The sequence below is a fragment of the Nicotiana tomentosiformis genome, chromosome 5 (genome assembly GCF_000390325.3).
Source record: "Nicotiana tomentosiformis chromosome 5, ASM39032v3, whole genome shotgun sequence".
Lineage (NCBI taxonomy): Eukaryota > Viridiplantae > Streptophyta > Magnoliopsida > Solanales > Solanaceae > Nicotiana > Nicotiana tomentosiformis.
This window is the reverse complement of record NC_090816.1, coordinates 50,931,888-50,956,293: the sequence shown is the minus strand read 5'-3', so window position 1 is coordinate 50,956,293 and position 24,406 is coordinate 50,931,888. Positions and strand designations below refer to the sequence as shown.

General features: G+C 40.9%; 2 protein-coding genes across 49 annotated transcripts in view; both read left to right on the top strand.

The window, feature by feature from the left end:
* Window positions 1–417: 417 nt before the first annotated feature.
* LOC104100155 (uncharacterized) overlaps window positions 418–24,406 on the top strand; it is a 38,454-nt gene continuing 14,465 nt past the window's right edge. For 9 of the 48 annotated variants that reach the window (XM_070174886.1, XM_070174874.1, XM_070174896.1 and 6 more), the window contains exons 1-9: window positions 421–729; window positions 9,924–9,986; window positions 12,468–12,536; window positions 13,449–13,511; window positions 16,902–16,963; window positions 19,297–19,365; window positions 20,278–20,340; window positions 22,811–22,878; window positions 23,731–23,793. The gene's annotated coding sequence lies outside the window, so the exon portion shown is untranslated. Of the gene's footprint in view, window positions 730–9,003; window positions 9,072–9,923; window positions 9,987–12,467; window positions 12,537–13,448; window positions 13,512–16,901; window positions 16,964–19,296; window positions 19,366–20,277; window positions 20,341–22,810; window positions 22,879–23,730; window positions 23,794–24,406 lie in introns of those variants that run through there. The other 39 variants (XM_070174922.1, XM_070174920.1, XM_070174921.1 and 36 more) reach the window with 22 other exon arrangements.
* On the top strand, window positions 3,640–4,632 carry LOC138892342 (uncharacterized). The gene has a single exon (XM_070176049.1). The coding sequence runs from the start codon at window positions 3,640–3,642 to the stop codon at window positions 4,630–4,632; it is 993 nt and encodes a 330-aa protein (XP_070032150.1).

Here is a 24,406-nt window from a genome sequence, read left to right as displayed (position 1 = left end):
AATAAAATAAAATTTAAAACAAATATATATATATATATATATATATATATATATATATATATATATATATATATATATATATAATAGGAAGGGCAAATCAATATAATGATACCAAGTTTAAGAACAAAAATTTAATAAGTGTCACGTTTTAGGACAAATCTCCTATAAATTTGGAGATTCAAAATTTATTTTAAAATAAACTTTTAAAAAAAAATTAATAAATAAATTAACTACTCAAACATGCACTACAAGAAAAAGACTTATTAGGGACCAATATTTAGCGACAAATTTTTTATATGGTACCTAAAAGTGTACTTATAGGGATAAATTTTTATTTTGGTATCTAATACCCAATTTTATTTTCTAAATACACTAGCAGACTTATTCTGGTCTATATAAAATTTAATATATGGTCTCTAATAGTCAATTTTAGCGGGATAGGAGCGGGAATCTGAAAGTAAAGTAAAAAAAACCCTCCAAAAATATATTTTCACTGTGAAATCCCGCTAGAAATTCACTTTCACCCTAAAATCTCCCCCAAAAAATCACTTTCACGCTACAATTCCAGCAACTTCAATTCTCTTCAAAGTTCACAAAGGTTGCAAAATTCATCGGTCAGACCTCAGAAGCTTGCAAGATTCATCACTCCGAACTTTGGCGTCAAAAGTCTAATCTCTCTCCGAGGGACTTTACACAAACTCTACTATTGGATTATCTGCCTAATCAAGAGTAAGTTTAATTTCTTTCTCTTTTATCTGTTTCGTTTCCTTTTTTCTTCTTCTTGCATTTTTTTTTTATTGAGCCAGAAATCGTAAATCGGGTTTTGTAATTTTCTGCTTCTTTAGTTGTTTTCTGCAATTGGGTTGTTTAGAGTACTGATAGTTATTGTGTGAGCGATAAAAGTGAGAGTATTGGTTTAAAGATGGGGCTCGTAGGTCAAGGAGGAGAAATTTGAGTTTTTCTTGTAGTGTTTCGTCTCTGCGATAGTTTTCTCCTTTGCGATTTGCATTATACAATTCTTCCGGGGACTTGCTTGAAGGGTCATGAGTTTGGCTCCCAGTAGGGTCGCTGCTAGCAGCAACCCTACGTTAAAAAATCTTGTTATCCCCTAATTCCATCGCTATGGGCTTATTCAATAAATAAAACCTGCAATTTAAAGAAAAAGATGGAGACTTTAGTTGGAATTCAAATGATTTGAGATAAAATCTAGCAAAAATGGACTGAATCACATTGCAGAATTTAATGATAAAAAAATTTATATGTACACGCACTATGGGAAAGGGATGATAAGACGATCTACTAGTTCAGAAAAAGAGATGAATGGTGGTACTAGAAAAAAGAAAAGGAGAACCTGTGGTTTTGGTGGAAAGATTGATCGATAACTGCATCAAGAAAGATCCTTCACATTGCCCTGGTATGGATGAGATTGTCCAATCTCTTTCAACAATTATGACAGCCACATACTCTTGGGAAATGACATTTAGCATTTCAGTATCACTGCGTAGATTTTCCTAGATCAACTGAATGTAAGGTTTTCTTTTGTTTTTTGTTTTTCCTCCTCCCACGTCTCTCAACGAGTACGATTTGCCATGTTATTACTTTATTTATGGATTTTGAAGAGTTATTGCACCATTTACCCTACATAAATATCAGTTTAACATTTCAATCAAGCCACCTTGTTTTCTCTTGTTATGTTCTTTCTTGCTCTGTGTAATGCATGTAGTCCTCCTCATGTTCTAGAGATATTGCAGGGATAAATAGGTCCTGGTCCAGTAAGGCAGTTCCTTTTGCTTTAAACTAACAAACTAGCGCGACTTCATATATAATAAAGGTCTTGCTAACTGATAAACCCCTCAAACAAAATAGCAAAAAGGACTAAACTTGCCTTAAAACATGGATGTAGGAAGCAACTTGCTGGCTTTCCTTGCAGTGGCAATGTATCACTGGCTCTGTCTTTTGTTTTTTGCATCTCATATTGTTGGTAGCTATACAACTCGTGAACACAATAGAGCAACCTGGTTGTCAAGCCATCGTGTGTTGTGTTGAAGCCGTGGATTCAGTAAAACATCCATCAAGTATAAAGAAATGATAACTACTTAAAGGAATATACCTGTTTGTACGTTCCACTGATGCCACAACAATGGACTAGTCTAGCCGTATGAAAACCATTTATTAATAAGATCATCTTTGGGTTCTAAAATTCGTAGATGAAGAACCATAAGGTATATGAAGACCTTTTGCACATGATGATGGCATAGGTACGGGGTCAACCTGTGGAAAAAGTGGAAACACTGACAATAGCTTTCAAATCCAATGAGTAAATAAATATCTAGGAACACAATGAAGGCAAGGCCGGCTGCCTAGTTGTTTTATTTTTTAAACTTTATTTTATCTTATGTAAAGACCAAAAGGCTAGTGGTATTATTTTATTCATATTATTATTATTATTATTATTATTATTATTATTATTATTAGTAGAAAGCGAGCACCCATGGAAATTTAGGTACCGTAATTAATACATATTCGAGCCTCTTGTAATAATGGATCTATGGGTGGTATATTAAGTTATGATCATTTTGGACTGAGACGGTCTTAAATGGCATGGGATGGATAGTGAGGATACAAATAGCCGATCCTAATTTGGTTGTGACGAAGCGTAGTAGTTTTTTTTACATTAAGTTGTGATAAGTTACAGTCTGCTATCTTTGTTGGCTTTAGTTAAACAGTACCATTTGGCATATAATGATTTCAATTATCAGTTATCTATTCCCGGATTTATTGCAGAGGATGCCTTTAATAAGCAGCTGCATCTTAGTTTCTTGCAAGACTTAACAAAGTAGTAAACATGCACTAGACCCGCTCATCAAGCTAGGTCAACAACTGATGATGCAATTCAAAAGTTTCTTAGACAATATTGCAAATAGACCATGAATCACCATTTTGAAACTTCCTTTATATGCTAGTAATTGTTTAATACTCGTTAAGTGTGGAAGGCTGTAATGGTTGTTAGATGAAAAGATCGTTTAACTAGAAAATTACTCCAGTTTATAAGTGGTCTACATCAGTGTGGTAGCATCAGTTTTTCAATGACATATGATGTTTGAATTTATACAGAAGACCATTTTAAGTTTTCACTTAATTTACAGAGCCCATAAGAGCATGAACCTTAACTTACTCAGTTGCCACTGCATCACTCTGAACCAATAGAATACTATGGAAAATTTTCTGCTTATTCTTTTCTTAAGTTTAAAGCACCTGAAGTAACAAGTATGCACCAATCTATTAAAATAAAAATCACATATCTTTGGCCTTCTAGTTGTACGAACTGACTTATCCTTGCTGCAATGCAAGCTTTCTATGCATCTAACCTTTAAGATAGAAACTCAGTAATTTAGCTATGAAGTATCTTATGTGTTTTAATTTCTCATTTTCTTAAGCAATTGTGTGTTATATGTTATGCATATCAACTTGTAGTTTATCTCATTCTTGTGAAATCGTAGGAAGTTTAATCATAAAGATGAGTGTAACAAGTTTGATAACAAGTAATGTGCATCTTAGTACTCTTTTTTAAAGTAATGTGCATCTTAATACTTTTGTTATCTTAATTATTTAAATTTTTTTTTATTTACTTCCAAGGTTATGTCACCAAGTAAGCAATGGATGCAACTTGTTGATAATCGACTTGATGAACCCTATTTAATTGGGGTGCAAAAATTTTTGGATTATGCCTTTAGAAGAACAGGAGAATTGTATGAAATACGTTGTCCGTGTGTCAAATGTTGTAACACAACATTGGGAACACGTGAGACAGTCGAGATACATTTAAAAGTCTATGGAATAATTCGAAATTATACCTTTTGGTATTATCATGGTGAAGTTTTGGGTGAGCCACAGTCGGAATGCGAAGTTGAAGATGATAATGAAGTAGAAGATTATGAGGATGAGGATGAAATACATGAAATGCTGAGGGATTTGTATCCTAATCATGATGGAGGTACTGCAGACGTTAATTATAATAATTTACTTGTAGAGGAACAGAATGTTGAAGCCAAAAAGTTTTACAACCTATCGAAAGATTTCGAAAAGCCACTATACCAAAATTCGAAAATTTCAAAACTTTCCACTTTGATTAAACTGCTTCACATAAAAAGTATGGGTCGTTGGAGCAATGAGTTATTTACAATGTTATTAAAAATGTTGAAGGATGAGTTGTTGCCTGATGGAGCGAATGTGTCAAATTCATATTATAAGGCAAAGAAGGTGATTCGGGACCTTGGGTTGTCCTACAAAAAAATTGATGCTTGTATAAATGATTGCATGTTATATTGGAAGGAAAATAACTTACTTAATTCCTGTAGAGTCTGTGGTGCATCCAGATGGAAAACAGATAAACATAGCGGGGAAGCAAAGAATAAGAATGGTAAAAAAATAGCATCAAAGACGTTACTCTATTTTCCATTGAAGCCTAGGCTTCAAAGGTTGTTTATGTCTACAAAGACATCTTCTCTAATGACATGGCATCATAATGAAAGAGTTGATGATGGAACAATGAGGCACCCAGCTGATTCAATGGCATGGAAATCATTTGATGAATTTCATTCTTCATTTGCGGCCGAGCCTCATAATGTTTGACTTGGACTTGCTAGTAATGGATTCCAGCCATTTAGGAATTCAAAAACCTCATATAGTATTTGGCCTGTGGTACTTATTCCTTATAATTTACCACCTTGGTTGTGTATGAAACATGAAAATTTTATTATGTCCATGCTTATTCCTGGTCCCGATAGTCCAGGTGATGTAATTGACACATATCTTCAACCCTTGTTAGAGGAATTAAATGAGTTATGGGAAATTGGTATTGAGACATTTGATGCATCAACTCGACAGAATTTTAAGTTACATGCTTCTTTGTTATGGACCATCAATGACTTTCCAGCATATGAAAATTTATCTGGATGGAGTACAAAAGGTAAATTGGCATGTCCATGTTGCAACATTGACACTTCCTCAATCAGATTGAAAAATGGTAAGAAACAATGTTTTATGGGTCATCAGCGTTACCTTTCTCTTAATCACAAATGGAGGAATGATAAGGAATCATTTGATGGCACAAAAGAGAAAAGGCTCCCATCAAAAATGCGTTCTGGTATTGAGATACTTAATCAAGTTGAAGATCTTAAAGGGTTCCAATTGACAAAGGATCCAAAGAAAAGGATCAAGATATCACATGATGTTCGAAAAGATAATTGGAATAAGAGGAGTATCTTTTTTGAACTTCCATACTGGAAATCTCTCTTGTTGCGATATAATTTGGATGTTATGCATATCGAAAAAAATATTTGTGATAATATTTTGGGGACGATAATGAATGCCAAAGGAAAGACCAAGGATACCATTAAAACTCGACTAGATTTGCAAGAAATGAACATTAGACCGGAATTGCACCCTATTAAAAATGGAGAAAAATATGAAGTTCCAACTGCATGTTATATATTATCTCCCCAAGAAAAGCACAACATATGCCTTTTCTTAAAGAATTTAAAGGTTCCATATGGATTTTCATCTAATATTTCTCAATGTGTTAACTTGAAAGAGCATAAGATTTCTGGCTTAAAGAGTCATGATTGTCATGTTCTTCTACAACATTTACTCCCTCTTGCACTACGTGGTATGTTGTCTAAAACTGTGTGTGAACCCCTTATCGAGTTGTCTTTATTTTTTAATGTGTTGGGAGCAAAGGTATTAAGGACTAATGACTTGGATCAGATTGAAGCTCAAATTCCTATAACTCTTTGTAAGTTAGAAAAGGTCTCCCCTCCTTCATTTTTTGTTATCATGGTGCACTTGCCTACTCACTTAGCTAATGAAGCTAAGCTTGCTGGACCTGTTCAGTATCGGTTGATATATCTGTAATGACCCGATCGATAGTTTTAAGCATTTATACTCCTTTCAACTATTTGAGGTCTTGCATAACTTCCCATGAGGTATTATGACTTGTGTAAATTATCGGTTTTGGTTTTAAGGTATTTCGGAGTTAGCTTGAAAGAATGAATTTCATGTTGGAAGCTTAAGTTGAAATAGTTGACCGAATATCGACTTATGTGTAAACGATCTCGGATTTGAATTCTGATAGTTCGGTTAGCTCCGTTAGGTGATTTTGGACTTGGGAGTGCGTCCGGAATGTGATTTGGAAGTCCGTAGTAGAATTACGCTTGAATTGGCGAAATTGGAAATTTGGCAATTTCGGTCGGCAGTGAAAAAAAAATTAATATCGGGGTCAGAATAGAATTCCGGAAGTTGGAGTAGGTTCGTAGTGTCATTTGTGATGTGTGTGCAAAATTTGAAGTCATTCGGACGCGGTTTGGTTGGTTTCGGCACCGGGTGCCGAATTTGAAAATTTAGAAGTTCTTAGGCTTGAATCCGAGGGTAATTTGATGATTTGGTGTTGTTTTGAGTGATTCGAAGGTTCGACTAAGTTGGTATGTTGATATATGACTTGTTGGTATTTTTGGTTGAGGTCCCGAGGGGCTCGGGATGATTTCGGATGGGTATCGGGGAGTTTGGAAGTTGGAAAATACAGCTGGAGCTGCTATTCTGGTGTGTCCGCACCTGCGGATTGGGAACCGCAGGTGCGATGATCGCAGGTGCGTGGGAGGCTCGCAGATGCGGAGATGGTCGCAGATGCGAATAGTGGATCGCACCTACGGGCTCGCAGGTGCGAGGAGACTTCCGTAGGTGCGAAGTCTGGCCAGTTAAGTGGAATGCGCAGGTGCGCACCGGAGTCCGCAGATGCGGAAGCGCAGGTGCAAGAAAGGGTCCGCAGGTGCGGAATCCCTGGGGCAGACCCTATATATCACACTTCGCGAATTTTGGTGCGTTCTTCACCATTTCTATTCGGTTTTTGGAGCTTTTGGGAGAGATTTGAAGAGGGAATCAAGGGGGTTTCGTAGAGGTAAGTTACTTGAGCCCTAATACTTTAGCTTTGGGAGCCCCTCCGGAGTCATGATTCAACTTGAAGTGTAACTCTTTGAATTCTTTCACGCATTCGTATGCGCACATGAGCGCTCAGTATCAGTTGTGCCTCGATGGCTTGTGAGTCCCTGGATGAGGTGCGAGATGTGATTTCTGTGTGTTGATGTTGGGCCAGTCTGGAGGACTCGAGGCCGGGGTTTGACTATAGCTTGAGCACTTAGGTGTTGATTGTGTGAGCGCATGCTTGTGGTACTTTTGGGGATATTTAAGAGAGTATTCAGCGGCTTATGAGCCTTAGGACGGTGTGATTTTATGCTTGGGTCTCATGTGGTGAGTCTGGGTTGAGGATTGTGGTGTTATGGCGGGGAAAAGTATCAATTTGAAGGTAATTTAGAAGGAACTCGGATAGATAGGATATCTTGGTGGCAGGTTGGATTGGCATGATAATGGGTATGATTAGTTCTTTGGGTGTGTATGAGGTAATGAGTTTTACAGGTATTTTCTGGCAATGTCCTTGGGTTTTTGGTGGTCTGCGTAGCTTGGTTGAGTTAGAAGGATTCAGTCCTGACGGATTTATTTTGTGCCACTGGGGTTCGGAGAGAGTTCTTGATGGTTTTGAGAACAACTCTTGGCACGTTCGAGGACGAACGTATGTTTAAGTGGGTTAGATTGTAACGATCCAACCGGTTATTTTAAGCATTTACACTCCTTTCAACTATTTGAGGTCTTGCATAACTTCCTATGAGGTATTATGACTTGTGTAAATTATCTGTTTTGGTTTTAAGGTATTTCGGAGTTAGCTTGGAAGAATGAATTTCATGTTGGAAGCTTAAGTTGAAATAGTTGACCGGATGTCGACTTATGTGTAAACGATCTCGGATTTAAATTCTGATGGTGCCATTAGCTCCGTTAGGTATTTTGGACTTAGGAGTGCGTCCGGAATGTGATTTGGAGGTCCGTGATAGAATTAGACTTGAATTGGCGAAATTGAAAATTTGGCGATTTCGGTCGGCAGTGGAAACAAAATTTGATATCGGGGTCGGAATGGAATTCCGGAAGTTGGAGTAGGTTCGTAGTGTCATCTGTGATGTGTGTGCAAAATTTGAGGTCATTCGGACGCAGTTTGGTTGGTTTCGGCATCGGGTGCCGAATTTGGAAATTTAGAAGTTCTTAGGCTTGAATCCGAGGGTAATTTGATGATTTGGTGTTGTTTTGAGTGATTCAAAGGTTCGACTAAGTTGGTATGTTGATATATGACTTGTTGGTATTTTTGGTTGAGGTCCCGAGGGGCTCGGGATGATTTCGGATGGGTATCGGGGAGTTTGGAAGTTGGAAAATGCAGCTGGAGCTGCTATTCTGGTGTGTCCGCACCTGCGGATTGGGAACCGCAGGTGCGATGATCGCAGGTGCGTGGGAGGCTCGCAGATGCGGAGATGGTTGCAGATGCGAAGAGTGGATTGCACCTGCGGGCTCGCAGGTGCGAGGAGACTTCCGCAGGTGCGAAGTCTGGCCAGTTAAGTGGAATGCGCAGGTGCACACCGGAGTTCGCAGATGCGGAAGCGCAGGTGAGAGAAAGGGTCCGCAGGTGCGGAATCCCTGGGGCAGATCCTATATATCACACTTCGCGAATTTTTGTGCGTTCTTCACCATTTCTATTCGGTTTTTGGAGCTTTTGGGAGAGATTTGAAGAGGGAATCAAGGGGGTTTCGTAGAGGTAAGTTACTTGAGCCCTAATACTTGTATATATGGTGATTTTCCGTTGTTTAATCATGGTAATTAGTATAAATGAGGGGTTAGGGCTTCGAAATTTTAGAAAGTAATTTAAGGATTTTGAGGGACCAAACGGAGTCCGATTTATGGTTAGACTCGGGCGAGGACAAGGTTATTATTCTGCCATTTTTGACTAATTTCGAGATGTGGGCTCGGGGGTCAGGTTTTGGTCGGTTTCAGATTTTTGGCATATTTTGTAGTTTTTCTTGTGGAATTCATTCCATTATCGTATATTGATGGTATTGTACTGATTGCGATTAGATTCAGAGCATTTGGAGACTGGGTCCAGAGACGAGGGCATTCCGGAGTAGGATGTTTACGTTGTTAAGGTAAGTAACAGTTTTAACTCTGACTTTGAGGGTATTAACCCGGAGATTTGACATCACGTGATTGTTTGGAAGTGATACCCACACTAGGTGACAAGCGTGTGGGTGTGCACCGCGAGTGATTGAGACTTGGTCCGTTCTGTGAGGCTATGAGGCCTAATTGGCTATTATCTGTGGTTATGTGTTTCTTTGTTGTTGAACTTGTTTGCCTTCATGTTAGAGATAATGCTTAGGCTTTAATTCATGCTCACATTATTTGTACTGAGTTATAGAAATTATTGTACATGTTACCTCAATCCTTATTATTTGCTAATATGCGGTGGTACTTGATGTGGGCTATGTTCCCTTATTTGTTGGTGATGATGAGGCTAGTGAGGTACATGATTGAGTGAGGCTGAGGGCCTGGTTGTGAGGATATTAATACCATAGCGCGTGAGTTGTCCGCGTAGCACGTGAGTTGACCGTGCGGATCCAGGTATTGATATGATGGCATGTGAGTTGTCCGTGCTTAGCGCTTGGGCTTTGGGAGCCCCTCCGGAGTCTGTACACACCCCCAGTGAGCGCAGAGTGTTGAGTGTTTTGAGTATTGAGTGCTGAGTACGAGTGATGAGTGATGGAGTGACACTGCTGTGAGGTTGTATTTATTTGTGTTGTTGCTGCATTTATCTGTTAAACTTCTTTGTGGCATTTAATGAGTAATGGAATTTACCCGTTTATTTCTATTTATTTTTAAATTGTGAAAAATAAATAATTGAACTGTTTTACTTAGCTCGTCACTATTGCTCAGTTCCTTAGTTATTTCTGTTACTTGCTGAGGTGGTTGTACTCATGCTACACCCTGCACTTTATGTGCAGATTCAGGTGAGTTAAAGCGCGACGATCATTGAATTCAGGCCGGCTATCTGTGGAGATTGCAAGGTAGCTGCTAGCATCCGCAGGACCTTGTTACTCCTTTTATTATTTCTTCTTTTGAATTGTATTGACAGTTAGACAGTTTTATTTCTTAGTTCATAGATTTAGACGCTCATGACTTAGTGACACCCCGATGTTTGGGTTCGTTTCCGTATTTTCTATAATTATATTTAGAGTTAATTTAGTTTATGAAAAATTCAAATATTGAAATGTTTTATTAAATTCTTATAATCGGTTTAGTAGAAATATTTTGGGAAGTAGGCTTGCCTTGTAACACGATAGGTGCCATCACGGCCATGGTTAGATTTTGTGTCGTGCCAAGTTAGTAACAGAGCTCTAGGTAACATAGGTCTCACGAGTCATGAGCAGGTTTAGTAAAGTCTTACGGATCGGTACGGAGACGTCTGTACTTATCTTCGAGAGGCTGCAGAACCCTTACGAAATTTCACATTCTTGGATTCTTATCGTGCTGTAATGATTCAACTTGAAGTGTAACTCTTTGAATTCCTTTCACGCATTCGTATGCGCACATGAGCGCTCAGTATCAGTTGTGCCTCGATGGCTTGTGATTCCCTGGATGAGGTGCGAGATGTGATTTTTGTGTGTTGATGTTGGGCCAGTCTGGAGGACTCGAGGCCGGGGTTTGACTATAGCTTGAGCACTGAGGTGTTTGTGTGAGCGCATGCTTGTGGTACTTTTGGGGATATTTAAGAGAGTATTCAGCGGCTTATGAGCCTTAGGACGGTGTGATTTTATGCTTGGGTCTCATGTGGTGAGTCTGGGTTGAGGATTGTGGTGTTATGGCGGGGAAAAGTATCAATTTGAAGGTAATTTAGAAGGAACTCGGATAGATAGGATATCTTGGTGGCAGGTTGGATTGGCATGATAATGGGTATGATTAGTTCTTTGGGTGTGTATGAGGTAATGAGTTTTACAGGTATTTTATGGCAATGTCCTTGGGTTTTTGGTGGTCTGCGTAGCTTGGTTGAGTTAGAAGGATTCAGTCCTGACGGATTTATTTTGTGCCACTGGGGTTCGGAGAGAGTTCTTGATGGTTTTGAGAACAACTCTTGGCACGTTCGAGGACGAACGTATGTTTAAGTGGGTTAGATTGTAACGATCCAACCGGTTATTTTAAGCATTTACACTCCTTTCAACTATTTGAGGTCTTGCATAACTTCCTATGAGGTATTATGACTTGTGTAAATTATCTGTTTTGGTTTTAAGGTATTTCGGAGTTAGCTTGGAAGAATGAATTTCATGTTGGAAGCTTAAGTTGAAATAGTTGACCGGATGTCGACTTATGTGTAAACGATCTCGGATTTAAATTCTGATGGTGCCGTTAGCTCCGTTAGGTATTTTGGACTTAGGAGTGCGTCCGGAATGTGATTTGGAGGTCCGTGATAGAATTAGACTTGAATTGGCGAAATTGGAAATTTGGCGATTTCGGTCGGCAGTGGAAACAAAATTTGATATCGGGGTCGGAATGGAATTCCGGAAGTTGGAGTAGGTTCGTAGTGTCATCTGTGATGTGTGTGCAAAATTTGAGGTCATTCGGACGCAGTTTGGTTGGTTTCGGCATCGGGTGCCGAATTTGGAAATTTAGAAGTTCTTAGGCTTGAATCCGAGGGTAATTTGATGATTTGGTGTTGTTTTGAGTGATTCAAAGGTTCGACTAAGTTGGTATGTTGATATATGACTTGTTGGTACTTTTGGTTGAGGTCCCGAGGGGCTCGGGATGATTTCGGATGGGTATTGGGGAGTTTGGAAGTTGGAAAATGCAGCTGGAGCTGCTATTCTGGTGTGTCCGCACCTGCGGATTGGGAACCGCAGGTGCGATGATCGCAGGTGCGTGGGAGGCTCGCAGATGCGGAGATGGTCGCAGATGCGAAGAATGGATCGCACCTGCGGGCTCGCAGGTGCGAGGAGACTTCCGCAGGTGCGAAGTCTGGCCAGTTAAGTGGAATGCGCAGGTGCGCACCGGAGTCCGCAGATGCGGAAGCGCAGGTGCGACAAAGGGTCCGCAGGTGCGGAATCCCTGGGGCAGACCCTATATATCACACTTCGCGAATTTTGGTGCGTTCTTCGCCATTTCTATTCGGATTTTGGAGCTTTTGGGAGAGATTTGAAGTGGGAATCAAGGGGGTTTCGTAGAGGTAAGTTACTTGAGCCCTAATACTTGTATATATGGTGATTTTCCGTTGTTTAATCATGGTGATTAGTATAAATGAGGGGTTAGGGATTCGAAATTTTAGAGAGTAATTTATGGATTTTGAGGGACCAAACGGAGTCCGATTTTGATGAATTTTATATGGTTACACTCGGGAGAGGACAAGGTTTATTATTTTGTCATTTTTGACTGATTTAGAGACGTGGGCCTGGGGGTCGGATTTTGGTCGGTTTCGGATTTTTGGCATATTTTGTAGTTTTTCTTGTGGAATTCATTCCATTAGCGTATATTGATGGTATTGTACTGATTGTGATTAGATTCGAAGCATTTGGAGACCTGGGTCCAGAGACGAGGGCATTCCGGAGTAGGATTTTTACGCTGTTAAGGTAAGTAGCAGTTTTAACTCTGGCTTCGAGGGCATAAACCCGGAGATTTGACATCACGTGATTGTTTGGAAGTGATACCCATGCTAGGTGACGAGCGTGTGGGTGTGCACCGCGAGGGATTGAGACTTGGTCCATCCCGTGAGGCTATGAGGCCTAATTGGCTATTATCTGTGGTTATGTGTTTTTTTGTTGTTGAACTTGTTTGCCTTCATGTTAGAGATTATGCTTAGGCTTTAATTCATGCTCACATTATTTGTACTGAGTCGTAGAAATTATTGTACATGTTACCTTAGTCTCTATTATTTGCTAATATGCAGTGGTACTTGATGTGGGCTATGTTCCCTTATTTGTTGGTGATGATGAGGCTAGTGAGGTACATGATTGAGTGAGGCCGAGGGCCTGATTGTGAGGATATTAATACCACAGTGCGTGAGTTGTCCGCGTAGCACGTGAGTTGACTGTGCGGGTCCAGGTATTATTACCATATCGCGTGAGTTGTCCGCATAGCACGTGAGTTGACCGTGCGGATCCAGGTATTGATATGATGGCACGTGAGTTGTCCGTGCTTAGCGCTTGGGCTTTGGAGCCCCTCCGGAGTCTGTACACACCTCCAGTGAGCGCAGAGTGTTGAGTGTTTTGAGTATTGAGTGCTGAGTACGAGTGATGAGTGATGGAGTGACACTGCTGTGTAGTTGTATTTATTTGTGTTGTTGCTGTATTTATCTGTTAAACTTCTTTGTGGCATTTATTGAGTTATGGAATTTACCCGTTTATTTCCATTTATTTTTAAATTGTGAAAAATAAATAATTGGACCGTTTTACTTAGCTCGTCACTATTGCTCAGTTCCTTAGTTATTTTTGTTACTTGCTGAGGTGGTTGTACTCATGCTACACCCTGCACTTTATGTGCAGATTCAGGTGAGTTAAAGCGCGGCGATCATTGAATTCAGACCGGCTATCTGTGGAGATTTCAAGGTAGCTGCTAGCGTCCGCAGGACCTTGTTACTCCTTTTATCATTTCTTCTTTTGGATTGTATTGACAGTTAGACAGTTTCATTTCTTAGTTCATAGATTTAGACGCTTATGACTTAGTGACACCCCGATGTTTGGGGTTCGTTTCCGTATTTTCTATAATTATATTTAGAGTTGATTTAGTTTATGAAAAATTCAAATATTGAAATGTTTTATTAAATTCTTATAATCGGTTTTGTAGAAATATTTTGGGAAGTACGCTTGCCTTGTAATATGATAGGTGCCATCATGACCTTGGTTAGATTTTGGGTCGTGCCAAGTTGGTATCAGAATTCTAGGTAACATAGGTCTCACGAGTCATAAACAGGTTTAGTAAAGTCTTACGGATCGGTACGGAGACATCTGTACTTATCTTCGAGAGGCTGCAGAACCCTTAGGAAATTTCATATTCTTGGATTCTTATCGTGCGGTATTGATTCAACTTGAAGTGTAACTCTTTGAATTCCTTTCACGCATTCGTATGCGCACATGAGCGCTCAGTATCAGTTGTGCCTCGATGGCTTGTGATTCCCTGGATGAGGTGCGAGATGTGATTTTTGTGTGTTGATGTTGGGCCAGTCTGGAGGACTCGAGGCCGGGGTTTGACTATTGCTTGAGCACTGAGGTGTTGATTGTGTGAGCAACGCTTGTGGTACTTTTGGGGATATTTAAGAGAGTATTCAGCGGCTTATAAGCTTTAGGGCGGTGTGGTTTTATGCTTGGGTCTCGTCTGGCGAGTCTGGGTTGAGGATTGTGGTGTTATGGCGGGGAAAAGTATCAATTTGAAGGTAATTTAGAAGGAACTTGGATAGATAAGACATCTTGGTAGCAGGTTTGATTGGCATGGTAATGGGTATGATTAGTTCTTTGGGTGTGTATGAGGTAATGCGTTCTACAGGTATTTTGTGGCAATGTCCTTGGGTTTTTGGTGGTCTGCGTAGCTTGGTTGAGTTAGAAGGATTCAGTCCTTACGGATTGATTTTGTGCCACTGGGGTTCGGAGAGAGTTCTTGATGGTTTTGAGAACAACTCTTGGCACGTTCGAGGGCGAACGCATGTCTAAGTGGGGGAGATTGTAACGACCCAATCGGTTGTTTTAAGCATTTACACTCCTTTCAACTATTTGAGGTCTTGCATAACTTTTTATGAGGTATTATGACTTTTGTAAATTATCTGTTTTGGTTTTAAGGTATTTCGGAGTTAGCTTGGAAGAATGAATTTCATGTTGGAAGATTAAGTTGAAATAGTTGACCGGATGTCGACTTATGTGTAAACGATCTCGGATTTAAATTCTGATGGTTCCGTTACCTCCGTTAGGTGATTTTGAACTTAGGAATGCATCCGGAATGTGATTTGGAGGTCCGTGATAGAATTAGGCTTGAATTGGCAAAATTGGAAATTTGGCGATTTCGGTCGGCAGTGGAAACAAAATTTGATATCGGGGTCGGAATGGAATTTCGGAAGTTGGAGTAGGTTCGTAGTGTCATATGTGATGTGTGTGCAAAATTTGAGGACATTCGGACGTGGTTTGGTTGGTTTCGGCATCGGGTGCCGAATTTGAAAATTTAGTAGTTCTTAGGCTTGAATCTGAGGGTAATTTGATGATTTGGTGTTGTTTCGAGTGATTCGAAGGTTAGACTAAGTTGGTATGTTGATATATGACTTGTTGGTATTTTTGGTTGAGGTCCCGAGGGGCTCGGGATGATTTCGGATGAGTATCGGGGAGTTTGGAAGTTGGAAAATGCAGCTGGAGCTGCTATTCTGGTATGTCCGCGCCTGCGGATTGGGAACCGCAGGTGCGATGATCGCAGGTGCGTGGGAGGCTCGCAGATGAGGAGATGGTCACATATGCGAAGAGTGGATCGCACCTGGGGGCTAGCAGGTGCAATGAGACTTCCGCAGGTGCGAAGTCTGGCCAGTTAAGTGGAATGCGCAAGTGCGCACAGGAGTCCGCAGATGCGGAAGTGCAGGTGCGAGAAAGGGTCCGCAGGTGCAGAATCCTTAGGGCAGACCGTATATATCACACTTCGCGAATTTTGGTGCGTTCTACACCATTTCTATTCGGTTTTTGGAGCTTTTGGGAGAGATTTGAAGTGGGAATCAAGGGGGTTTCGTAGAGGTAAGTTACTTGAGCCCTAATACTTGTATATATGGTGATTTTCCGTTGTTTAATCATGGTAATTAGTGAAAATGAGGGGTTGGGGCTTGGAAATGTTGGAAAGTAATTTAAGGATTTGAGGGACCAAACGGAGTTCGATTTATGGTTAGACTCGGGCGAGGACAAGGTTTATAATTCTGCCATTTTGACTAATTTCGAGATGTGGGCCCGGGGGTCAGGTTTTGGTCGGTTTCAGATTTTTGGAATATTTTGTAGTTTTTCTTGTGGTATTCATTCCATTAGCGTATATTGATGGTATTGTACTGATTGTGATTAGATTCAGAGCATTTGGAGACTGGGTCTAGAGACGAGGGCATTCCGGAGTAAGATGTTTACGTTGTTAAGGTAAGTAACAGTTTTAACTCTGACTTTGAGGGTATTAACCCGGAGATTTGACATCACGTGATCGTTTGGAAGTGATACCCACACTAGGTGACAAGCGTGTGGGTGTGCACCGCGAGTGATTAAGACTTGGTCCGTTCCGTGAGGCTATGAGGCCTAATTGGCTATTATCTGTGGTTATGTGTTTCTTTGTTGTTGAACTTGTTTGCCTTCATGTTAGAGATAATGCTTAGGCTTTAATTCATGCTCACATTATTTGTACTGAGTCATAGAAATTATTGTACATGTTACCTCAATCCTTATTATTTGCTAATATGCGGTGGTACTTGATCTGGGCTGTGTTCCCTTATTTGTTGGTGATGATGAGGCTAGTGAGGTACATGATTGAGTGAGGCTGAGGGCCTGGTTGTGAGGATATTAATACCATAGCGCGTGAGTTGTCCGCGTAGCACGTGAGTTGACCGTGCGGATCCAGGTATTGATATGATGGCATGTGAGTTGTCCGTGCTTAGCGCTTGGGCTTTGGGAGCCCCTCCGGAGTCTGTACACACCCCCAGTGAGCGCAGAGTGTTGAGTGTTTTGAGTATTGAGTGCTGAGTACGAGTGATGAGTGATGGAGTGACACTGCTGTGAGGTTGTATTTATTTGTGTTGTTGCTGCATTTATCTGTTAAACTTCTTTGTGGCATTTAATGAGTAATGGAATTTACCCGTTTATTTCTATTTATTTTTAAATTGTGAAAAATAAATAATTGAACTGTTTTACTTAGCTCGTCACTATTGCTCAGTTCCTTAGTTATTTCTGTTACTTGCTGAGGTGGTTGTACTCATGCTACACCCTGCACTTTATGTGCAGATTCAGGTGAGTTAAAGCGCGACGATCATTGATTCAGGCCGGCTATCTGTGGAGATTGCAAGGTAGCTGCTAGCATCCGCAGGACCTTGTTACTCCTTTTATTATTTCTTCTTTTGGATTGTATTGACAGTTAGACAGTTTTATTTCTTAGTTCATAGATTTAGACGCTCATGACTTAGTGACACCCCGATGTTTGGGTTCGTTTCCGTATTTTCTATAATTATATTTAAAGTTAATTTAGTTTATGAAAAATTCAAATATTGAAATGTTTTATTAAATTCTTATAATCGGTTTAGTAGAAATATTTTGGGAAGTAGGCTTGCCTTGTAACACGATAGATGCCATCACGGCCATGGTTAGATTTTGGGTCGTGCCAATTTAGTATCAGAGCTCTAGGTAACATAGGTCTCACGAGTCATGAGCAGATTTAGTAAAGTCTTATGGATCGGTACGGAGACGTCTGTACTTATCTTCGAGAGGCTGCAGAACCCTTACGAAATTTCACATTTTTGGATTCTTATCGTGCTGTAATGATTCAACTTGAAGTGTAACTCTTTGAATTCCTTTCACGCATTCGTATGCGCACATGAGCGCTCAGTATCAGTTGTGCCTCGATGGCTTGTGATTCCCTGGATGAGGTGCGAGATGTGATTTCTGTGTGTTGATGTTGGGCCAGCCTGGAGGACTCGAGGCCGGGGTTTGACTATAGCTTGAGCACTGAGGTGTTGATTGTGTGAGCGCATGCTTGTGGTACTTTAGGGGATAATTAAGAGAGTATTCAGCGGCTTATGAGCCTTAGGGCGATGTGGTTTTATGCTTGGGTCTCATGTGGTGAGTCTGGGTTGAGGATTGTGGTGTTATGGCGGGGAGAAGTATCAATTTGAAGGTAATTTAGAAGGAACTCGGATAGATAGGATATCTTGGTGGCAGGTTGGATTGGCATGGTAATGGGTATGATTAGTTCTTTGGGTGTGTATGAGGTAATGAGTTTTACAGGTATTTTCTGGCACTGTCCTTGGGTTTTTGGTGGTCTGCGTAGCTTGGTTGAGTTAGAAGGATTCAGTCCTGACGGATTGATTTTGTGCCACTAGGGTTCAGAGAGAGTTCTTGATGGTTTTGAGAACAACTCTTGGCACGTTCGAGGACGAACGTATGATTTGGGTTAGATTGTAACGATCCAACATGTTGTTTTAAGCTTTTACACTCCTTTCAACTATTTGAGGTGTTGCATAACATCCTATGAGGTATTATGACTTGTGTAAATTATCTGTTTTGGTTTTAAGGTATTTCGGAGTTAGCTTGGAAGAATGAATTTCATGTTGGAAGCTTAAGTTGAAATAGTTGACCGGATGTCGACTTATGTGTAAACGATCTCGGATTTAAATTCTAATGGTGCCGTTAGCTCCGTTAGGTGATTTTGGACTTAGGAGTGCGTCCGGAATGTGATTTGGAGGTCCGTGGTAGAATTAGACTTGAATTGGCGAAATTGGAAATTTGGCGATTTCGGTCGGCAGTGGAAACAAAATTTGATATCGGGGTCGGAATGGAATTCCGGAAGTTGGAGTAGGTTCGTAGTGTCATCAGTGATGTGTGTGCAAAATTTGAGGTCATTCGGACGCGGTTTGGTTGAATTCGGCATCGGGTGCCGAATTTGGAAATTTAGAAGTTCTTAGGCTTGAATCCGAGGGTAATTTGATGATTTGGTGTTGTTTTGAGTGATTCGAAGGTTCGACTAAGTTGGTATGTTGATATATGACTTGTTGGTATTTTTGGTTGAGGTCCCGAGGGGCTCGGGATGATTTCGGATGGGTATCGGGGAGTTTGGAAGTTTGAAAATGCAGCTGGAGCTGCTATTCTGGTGTGTCCGCACCTGCGGATTGGGAACCGCAGGTGCGATGATCACAGGTGTGTGGGAGGCTCGCAGATGCGGAGATGGTCGCAGATGCGAAGAGTGGACCCTATATATCACACTTCGCGAATTTTGGTGCGTTCTTCACCATTTCTATTCGGTTTTTGGAGCTTTTGGGAGAGATTTGAAGAGGGAATCAAGGGGGTTTCGTAGAGGTAAGTTACTTGAGCCCTAATACTTGTATATATGGTGATTTTCCGTTGTTTAATCATGGTAATTAGTATAAATGAGGGGTTAGGGCTTCGAAATTTTAGAAAGTAATTTAAAGATTTTGAGGGACCAAATGGAGTCTGATTTTGATGAATTTTATATGGTTACACTCGGGAGAGGACAAGGTTTATTATTTTGTCATTTTTGACTGATTTCGAGACGTGGGCCTGGGGGTCGGATTTTGGTCGGTTTCGGATTTTTGGCATATTTTGTAGTTTTTCTTGTGGAATTCATTCCATTAGCGTATATTGATGGTATTGTACTGATTGTGATTAGATTCGAAGCATTTGGAGACCTGGGTCCAGAGACGTGGGCATTCCGGAGTAGGATTTTTACGCTGTTAAGGTAAGTAACAGTTTTAACTCTGGCTTTGAGGGTATAAACCCGGAGATTTGACATCACTTGATTGTTTGGAAGTGATACCCACGCTAGGTGACGAGCGTGTGGGTGTGCACCGCGAGGAATTGAGACTTGGTCCGTCCCGTGAGGCTATGAGGCCTAATTGGCTATTATCTGTGGTTATGTGTTTTTTTTTTGTTGAACTTGTTTGCCTTCATGTTAGAGATCATGCTTAGGCTTTAATTCATGCTCACATTATTTTTACTGAGTCGTAGAAATTATTGTACATGTTACCTTAGTCTCTATTATTTGCTAATATGCAGTGGTACTTGATGTGGGCTATGTTCCCTTATTTGTTGGTGATGATGAGGCTAGTGAGGTACATGATTGAGTGAGGCCGAGGGCCTGGTTGTGAGGATATTAATACCACAGTGCGTGAGTTATCCGCGTAGCACGTGAGTTGACTGTGCGGGTCCAGGTATTATTACCATAGCGCGTGAGTTGTCCGCGTAGCACGTGAGTTGACCGTGCGGATCCAGGTATTGATATGATGGCACGTGAGTTGTCCGTGCTTAGCGCTTGGGCTTTGGAGCCCCTCCGGAGTCTGTACACACCCCCAATGAGCGCAGAGTGTTGAGTGTTTTGAGTATTGAGTGCTGAGTACGAGTGATGAGTGATGGAGTGGCACTGTTGTGTTGTTGTATTTATTTGTGTTGTTGCTGCATTTATCTGTTAAACTTCTTTGTGGCGTTTATTGAGTTATGGAATTTACCCGTTTATTTCCATTTATTTTTAAATTGTGAAAAATAAATAATTGGACCGTTTTACTTAGCTCGTCACTATTGCTCAGTTCCTTAGTTATTTTTGTTACTTGCTGAGGTGGTTGTACTCATGCTACACCCTGCACTTTATGTGCAGATTCAGGTGAGTTAAAGCGCGGCGATCATTGAATTCAGACCGGCTATTTGTGGAGATTTCAAGGTAGCTGCTAGCGTCCGCAGGACCTTGTTACTCCTTTTATCATTTCTTCTTTTGGATTGTATTGACAGTTAGACAGTTTCATTTCTTAGTTCATAGATTTAGACGCTTATGATTTAGTGACACCCCGGTGTTTGCGGTTCGTTTCCGTATTTTCTATAATTATAATTAGAGTTGATTTAGTTTATGAAAAATTCAAATATTGAAATGTTTTATTAAATTCTTATAATCGGTTTTGTAGAAATATTTTGGGAAGTAGGCTTGCCTTGTAACATGATAGGTGCCATCATGACCTTGGTTAGATTTTGAGTCGTGCCAAGTTGGTATCAGAATTCTAGGTAACATAGGTCTCACGAGTCATAAACAGGTTTAGTAAAGTCTTACGGATCGGTACGGAGACGTTTGTACTTATTTCGAGAGGCTGCAGAACCCATAGGAAATTTCACATTCTTGGATTCTTATCGTGCGGTATTGATTCAACTTGAAGTGTAACACTTTGAATTCCTTCCATGCATTCGTATGCGCACATGAGCGCTCAGTATCATTTGTGCCTCGATGGCTTGTGATTCCCTGGATGAGGTGCGAGATGTGATTTTTGTGTGTTGATGTTGGGCCAGTCTGGAGGACTCGAGGCCGGGGTTTGACTATTGCTTGAGCACTGAGGTATTGATTGTGTGAGCAACGCTTGTGGTACTTTTGGGGATATTTAAGAGAGTATTCAGCGGCTTATGAGCCTTAGGGCGGTGTGGTTTTATGCTTGGGTCTCGTGTGGCGAGTCTGGGTTGAGGATTGTGGTGTTATGGCGGGGAGAAGTATCAATTTGAAGGTAATTTAGAAGGAACTTGGATAGATAAGACATCTTGGTAGCAGGTTTGATTGGCATGGTAATGGGTATGATTAGTTCTTTGGGTGTGTATGAGGTAATGAGTTCTACAGGTATTTTGTGGCAATGTCCTTGGGTTTTTGGTGGTCGGCGTAGCTTGGTTGAGTTAGAAGGATTCAGTCCTTACAGATTGATTTTGTGCCACTGGGGTTCGGAGAGAGTTCTTGATGGTTTTGAGAACAACTCTTGGCACGTTCGAGGGCGAACGCATGTCTAAGTGGGGGAGATTGTAACGACCCAACCGGTTGTTTTAAGCATTTACACTCCTTTCAACTATTTGAGGTCTTGCATAACTTTTTATGAGTTATTATGACTTTTGTAAATTATCTGTTTTGGTTTTAAGGTATTTCGGAGTTAGCTTGGAAGAATGAATATCATGTTGGAAGATTAAGTTGAAATAGTTGACCGGATGTCGACTTATGTGTAAACGATCTCGGATTTAAATTCTGATGGTTCCGTTAGCTCCATTAGGTGATTTTTAACTTAGGAGTGCGTCCGGAATGTGATTTGGAGGTCCGTGGTAGAATTAGGCTTGAATTGGCGAAATTGGAAATTTTGCGATTTCGGTCGGCAGTGGAAACAAAATTTGATATCGGGGTCGGAATGGAATTCCGGAAGTTGGAGTAGGTTCGTAGTGTCATATGTGTTGTGTGTGCAAAATTTGAGGACATTCGGACGTGGTTTGGTTGGTTTCGGCATCGGGTGTCGAATTTAAAAATTTAGTAGTTCTTAGGCTTGAATCTGAGGGTAATTTGATGATTTGGTGTTGTTTCGAGTGATTCGAAGGTTAGACTAAGTTGGTATGTCGATATATGACTTGTTGGTATTTTTGGTTGAGGTCCCGAGGGGCTCGGGATGATTTCGGATGGGTATCGGGGAGTTTGGAAGTTGGAAAATGCAGCTGGAGCTGCTATTCTGGTATGTCCGCGCCTGCGGATTAGGAACCGCAGGTGCGATGATCGCAGGTGCGTGGGAGGCTCGCAGATGAGGAGATGGTCGCATATGCGAAGAGTGGATTGCACCTGGGGGCTAGCAGGTGCAAAGAGACATCCGCAGGTGCGAAGTCTGGCCAGTTAAGTGGAATGCGCAGGTGCGCACAGGAGTCCGCAGATGCGGAAGTGCAGGAGCGAGAAAGGGTCCGCAGGTGGAGAATCCCTAGGGCAGACCGTATATATCACACTTCGCGAATTTTGGTGCGTTCTTCACCATTTCTATTCGGTTTTTGGAGCTTTTGCGAGAGATTTGAAGAGGGAATCAAGGGGGTTTCGTAGAGGTAAGTTACTTGAGCCCTAATACTTGTATATATGGTGATTTTCCGTTGTTTAATCATGGTAATTAGTGAAAATGAGGGGTTAGGGCTTGGAAATGTTGGAAAGTAATTTAAGGATTTGAGGGACCAAACGGAGTTCGATTTATGGTTAGACTCGGGCGAGGACAAGATTTATTATTCTGCCATTTTTGACTAATTTCGAGATGTGGGCCCGGGGGTCGGGTTTTGGTCGGTTTCAGATTTTTGGCATATTTTGTAGTTTTTCTTGTGGAATTCATTCCATTAGCGTATATTGACGGTATTGTACTGATTGTGATTAGATTCAGAGCATTTGGAGACTGGGTCCAGAGACGAGGGCATTACGGAGTAGGATGTTTACGTTGTTAAGGTAAGTAACAGTTTTAACTCTGACTTTGAGGGTATTAACCCGGAGATTTGACATCACGTGATTGTTTGGAAGTGATACCCACACTAGGTGACAAGCGTGTGGGTGTGCACCACGAGTGATTGAGACTTGGTCTGTTCCGTGAGGCTATGAGGCCTAATTGGCTATTATCTGTGGTTATGTGTTTCTTTGTTGTTGAACTTGTTTGCCTTCATGTTAGAGATAATGCTTAGGCTTTAATTCATGCTCACATTATTTGTACTGAGCCATAGAAATTATTGTACATGTTACCTCAATCCTTATTATTTTCTAATATGCGGTGGTACTTGATGTGGGCTGTGTTCCCTTATTTGTTGGTGATGATGAGGCTAGTGAGGTACATGATTGAGTGAGGCTGAGGGCCTGGTTGTGAGGATATTAATACCATAGCGCGTGAGTTGTCCGCGTAGCACGTGAGTTGACCGTGCGGATCCAGGTATTGATATGATGGCATGTGAGTTGTCTGTGCTTAGCGCTTGGGCTTTGGGAGCCCCTCCGGAGTCTGTACACACCCCCAGTGAGCGCAGAGTATTGAGTGTTTTGACTATTGAGTGCTGAGTATGAGTGATGAGTGATATAGTGACACTGATGTGAGGTTGTATTTATTTGTGTTGTTGCTGCATTTATCTGTTAAACTTCTTTGTGGCATTTAATGAGTTATGGAATTTACCCGTTTATTTCTATTTATTTTTAAATTGCTAAAAATAAATAATTGGACTATTTTACTTAGCTCGTCACTATTGCTCAGTTCCTTAGTTATTTCTGTTACTTGCTGAGGTGGTTGTACTCATGCTACACCCTGCACTTTATGTGCAGATTCAGGTGAGTTAAAGCGCGGCGATCATTGAATTCAGGCCGGCTATCTGTGGAGATTGCAAGGTAGCTGCTAGCATCCGCAGGACCTTGTTACTCCTTTTATTATTTCTTCTTTTGGATTGTATTGACAGTTTGACAGTTTTATTTCTTAGTTCATAGATTTAGACGCTCATGACTTAGTGACACCCCGATGTTTGGATTCGTTTCCGTATTTTCTATAATTATATTTAGAGTTAATTTAGTTTATGAAAAATTCAAATATTGAAATGTTTTATTAAATTTTTATAATCGGTTTAGTAGAAATATTTTAGGAAGTAGGCTTGCCTTGTAACACGATAGGTGCCATCACGACCATGGTTAGATTTTGGGTCGTGCCAAGTTAGTATCAGAGCTCTAGGTAACATAGGTCTCACGAGTCATGAGCAGGTTTAGTAAAGTCTTACGGATCGGTACGGAGACGTCTGTACTTATTTTCGAGAGGCTGCAGAACCCTTACGAAATTTCACATTCTTGGATTCTTATCGTGCTGTAATGATTCAACTTGAAGTGTAACTCTTTGAATTCCTTTCACGCATTCGTATGCTCACATGAGCGCTCAGTATCAGTTGTGCCTCGATGGCTTGTGATTCCCTGGATGAGGTGCGAGATATGATTTCTGTGTGTTGATGTTGGGCCA

Excerpts from the sequence above, each read along its gene's own strand:
- LOC138892342 (XM_070176049.1), top strand. The coding sequence starts at position 3,640 with ATGTCACCAAGTAAGCAATGGATGCAACTTGTTGATAATCGACTTGAT.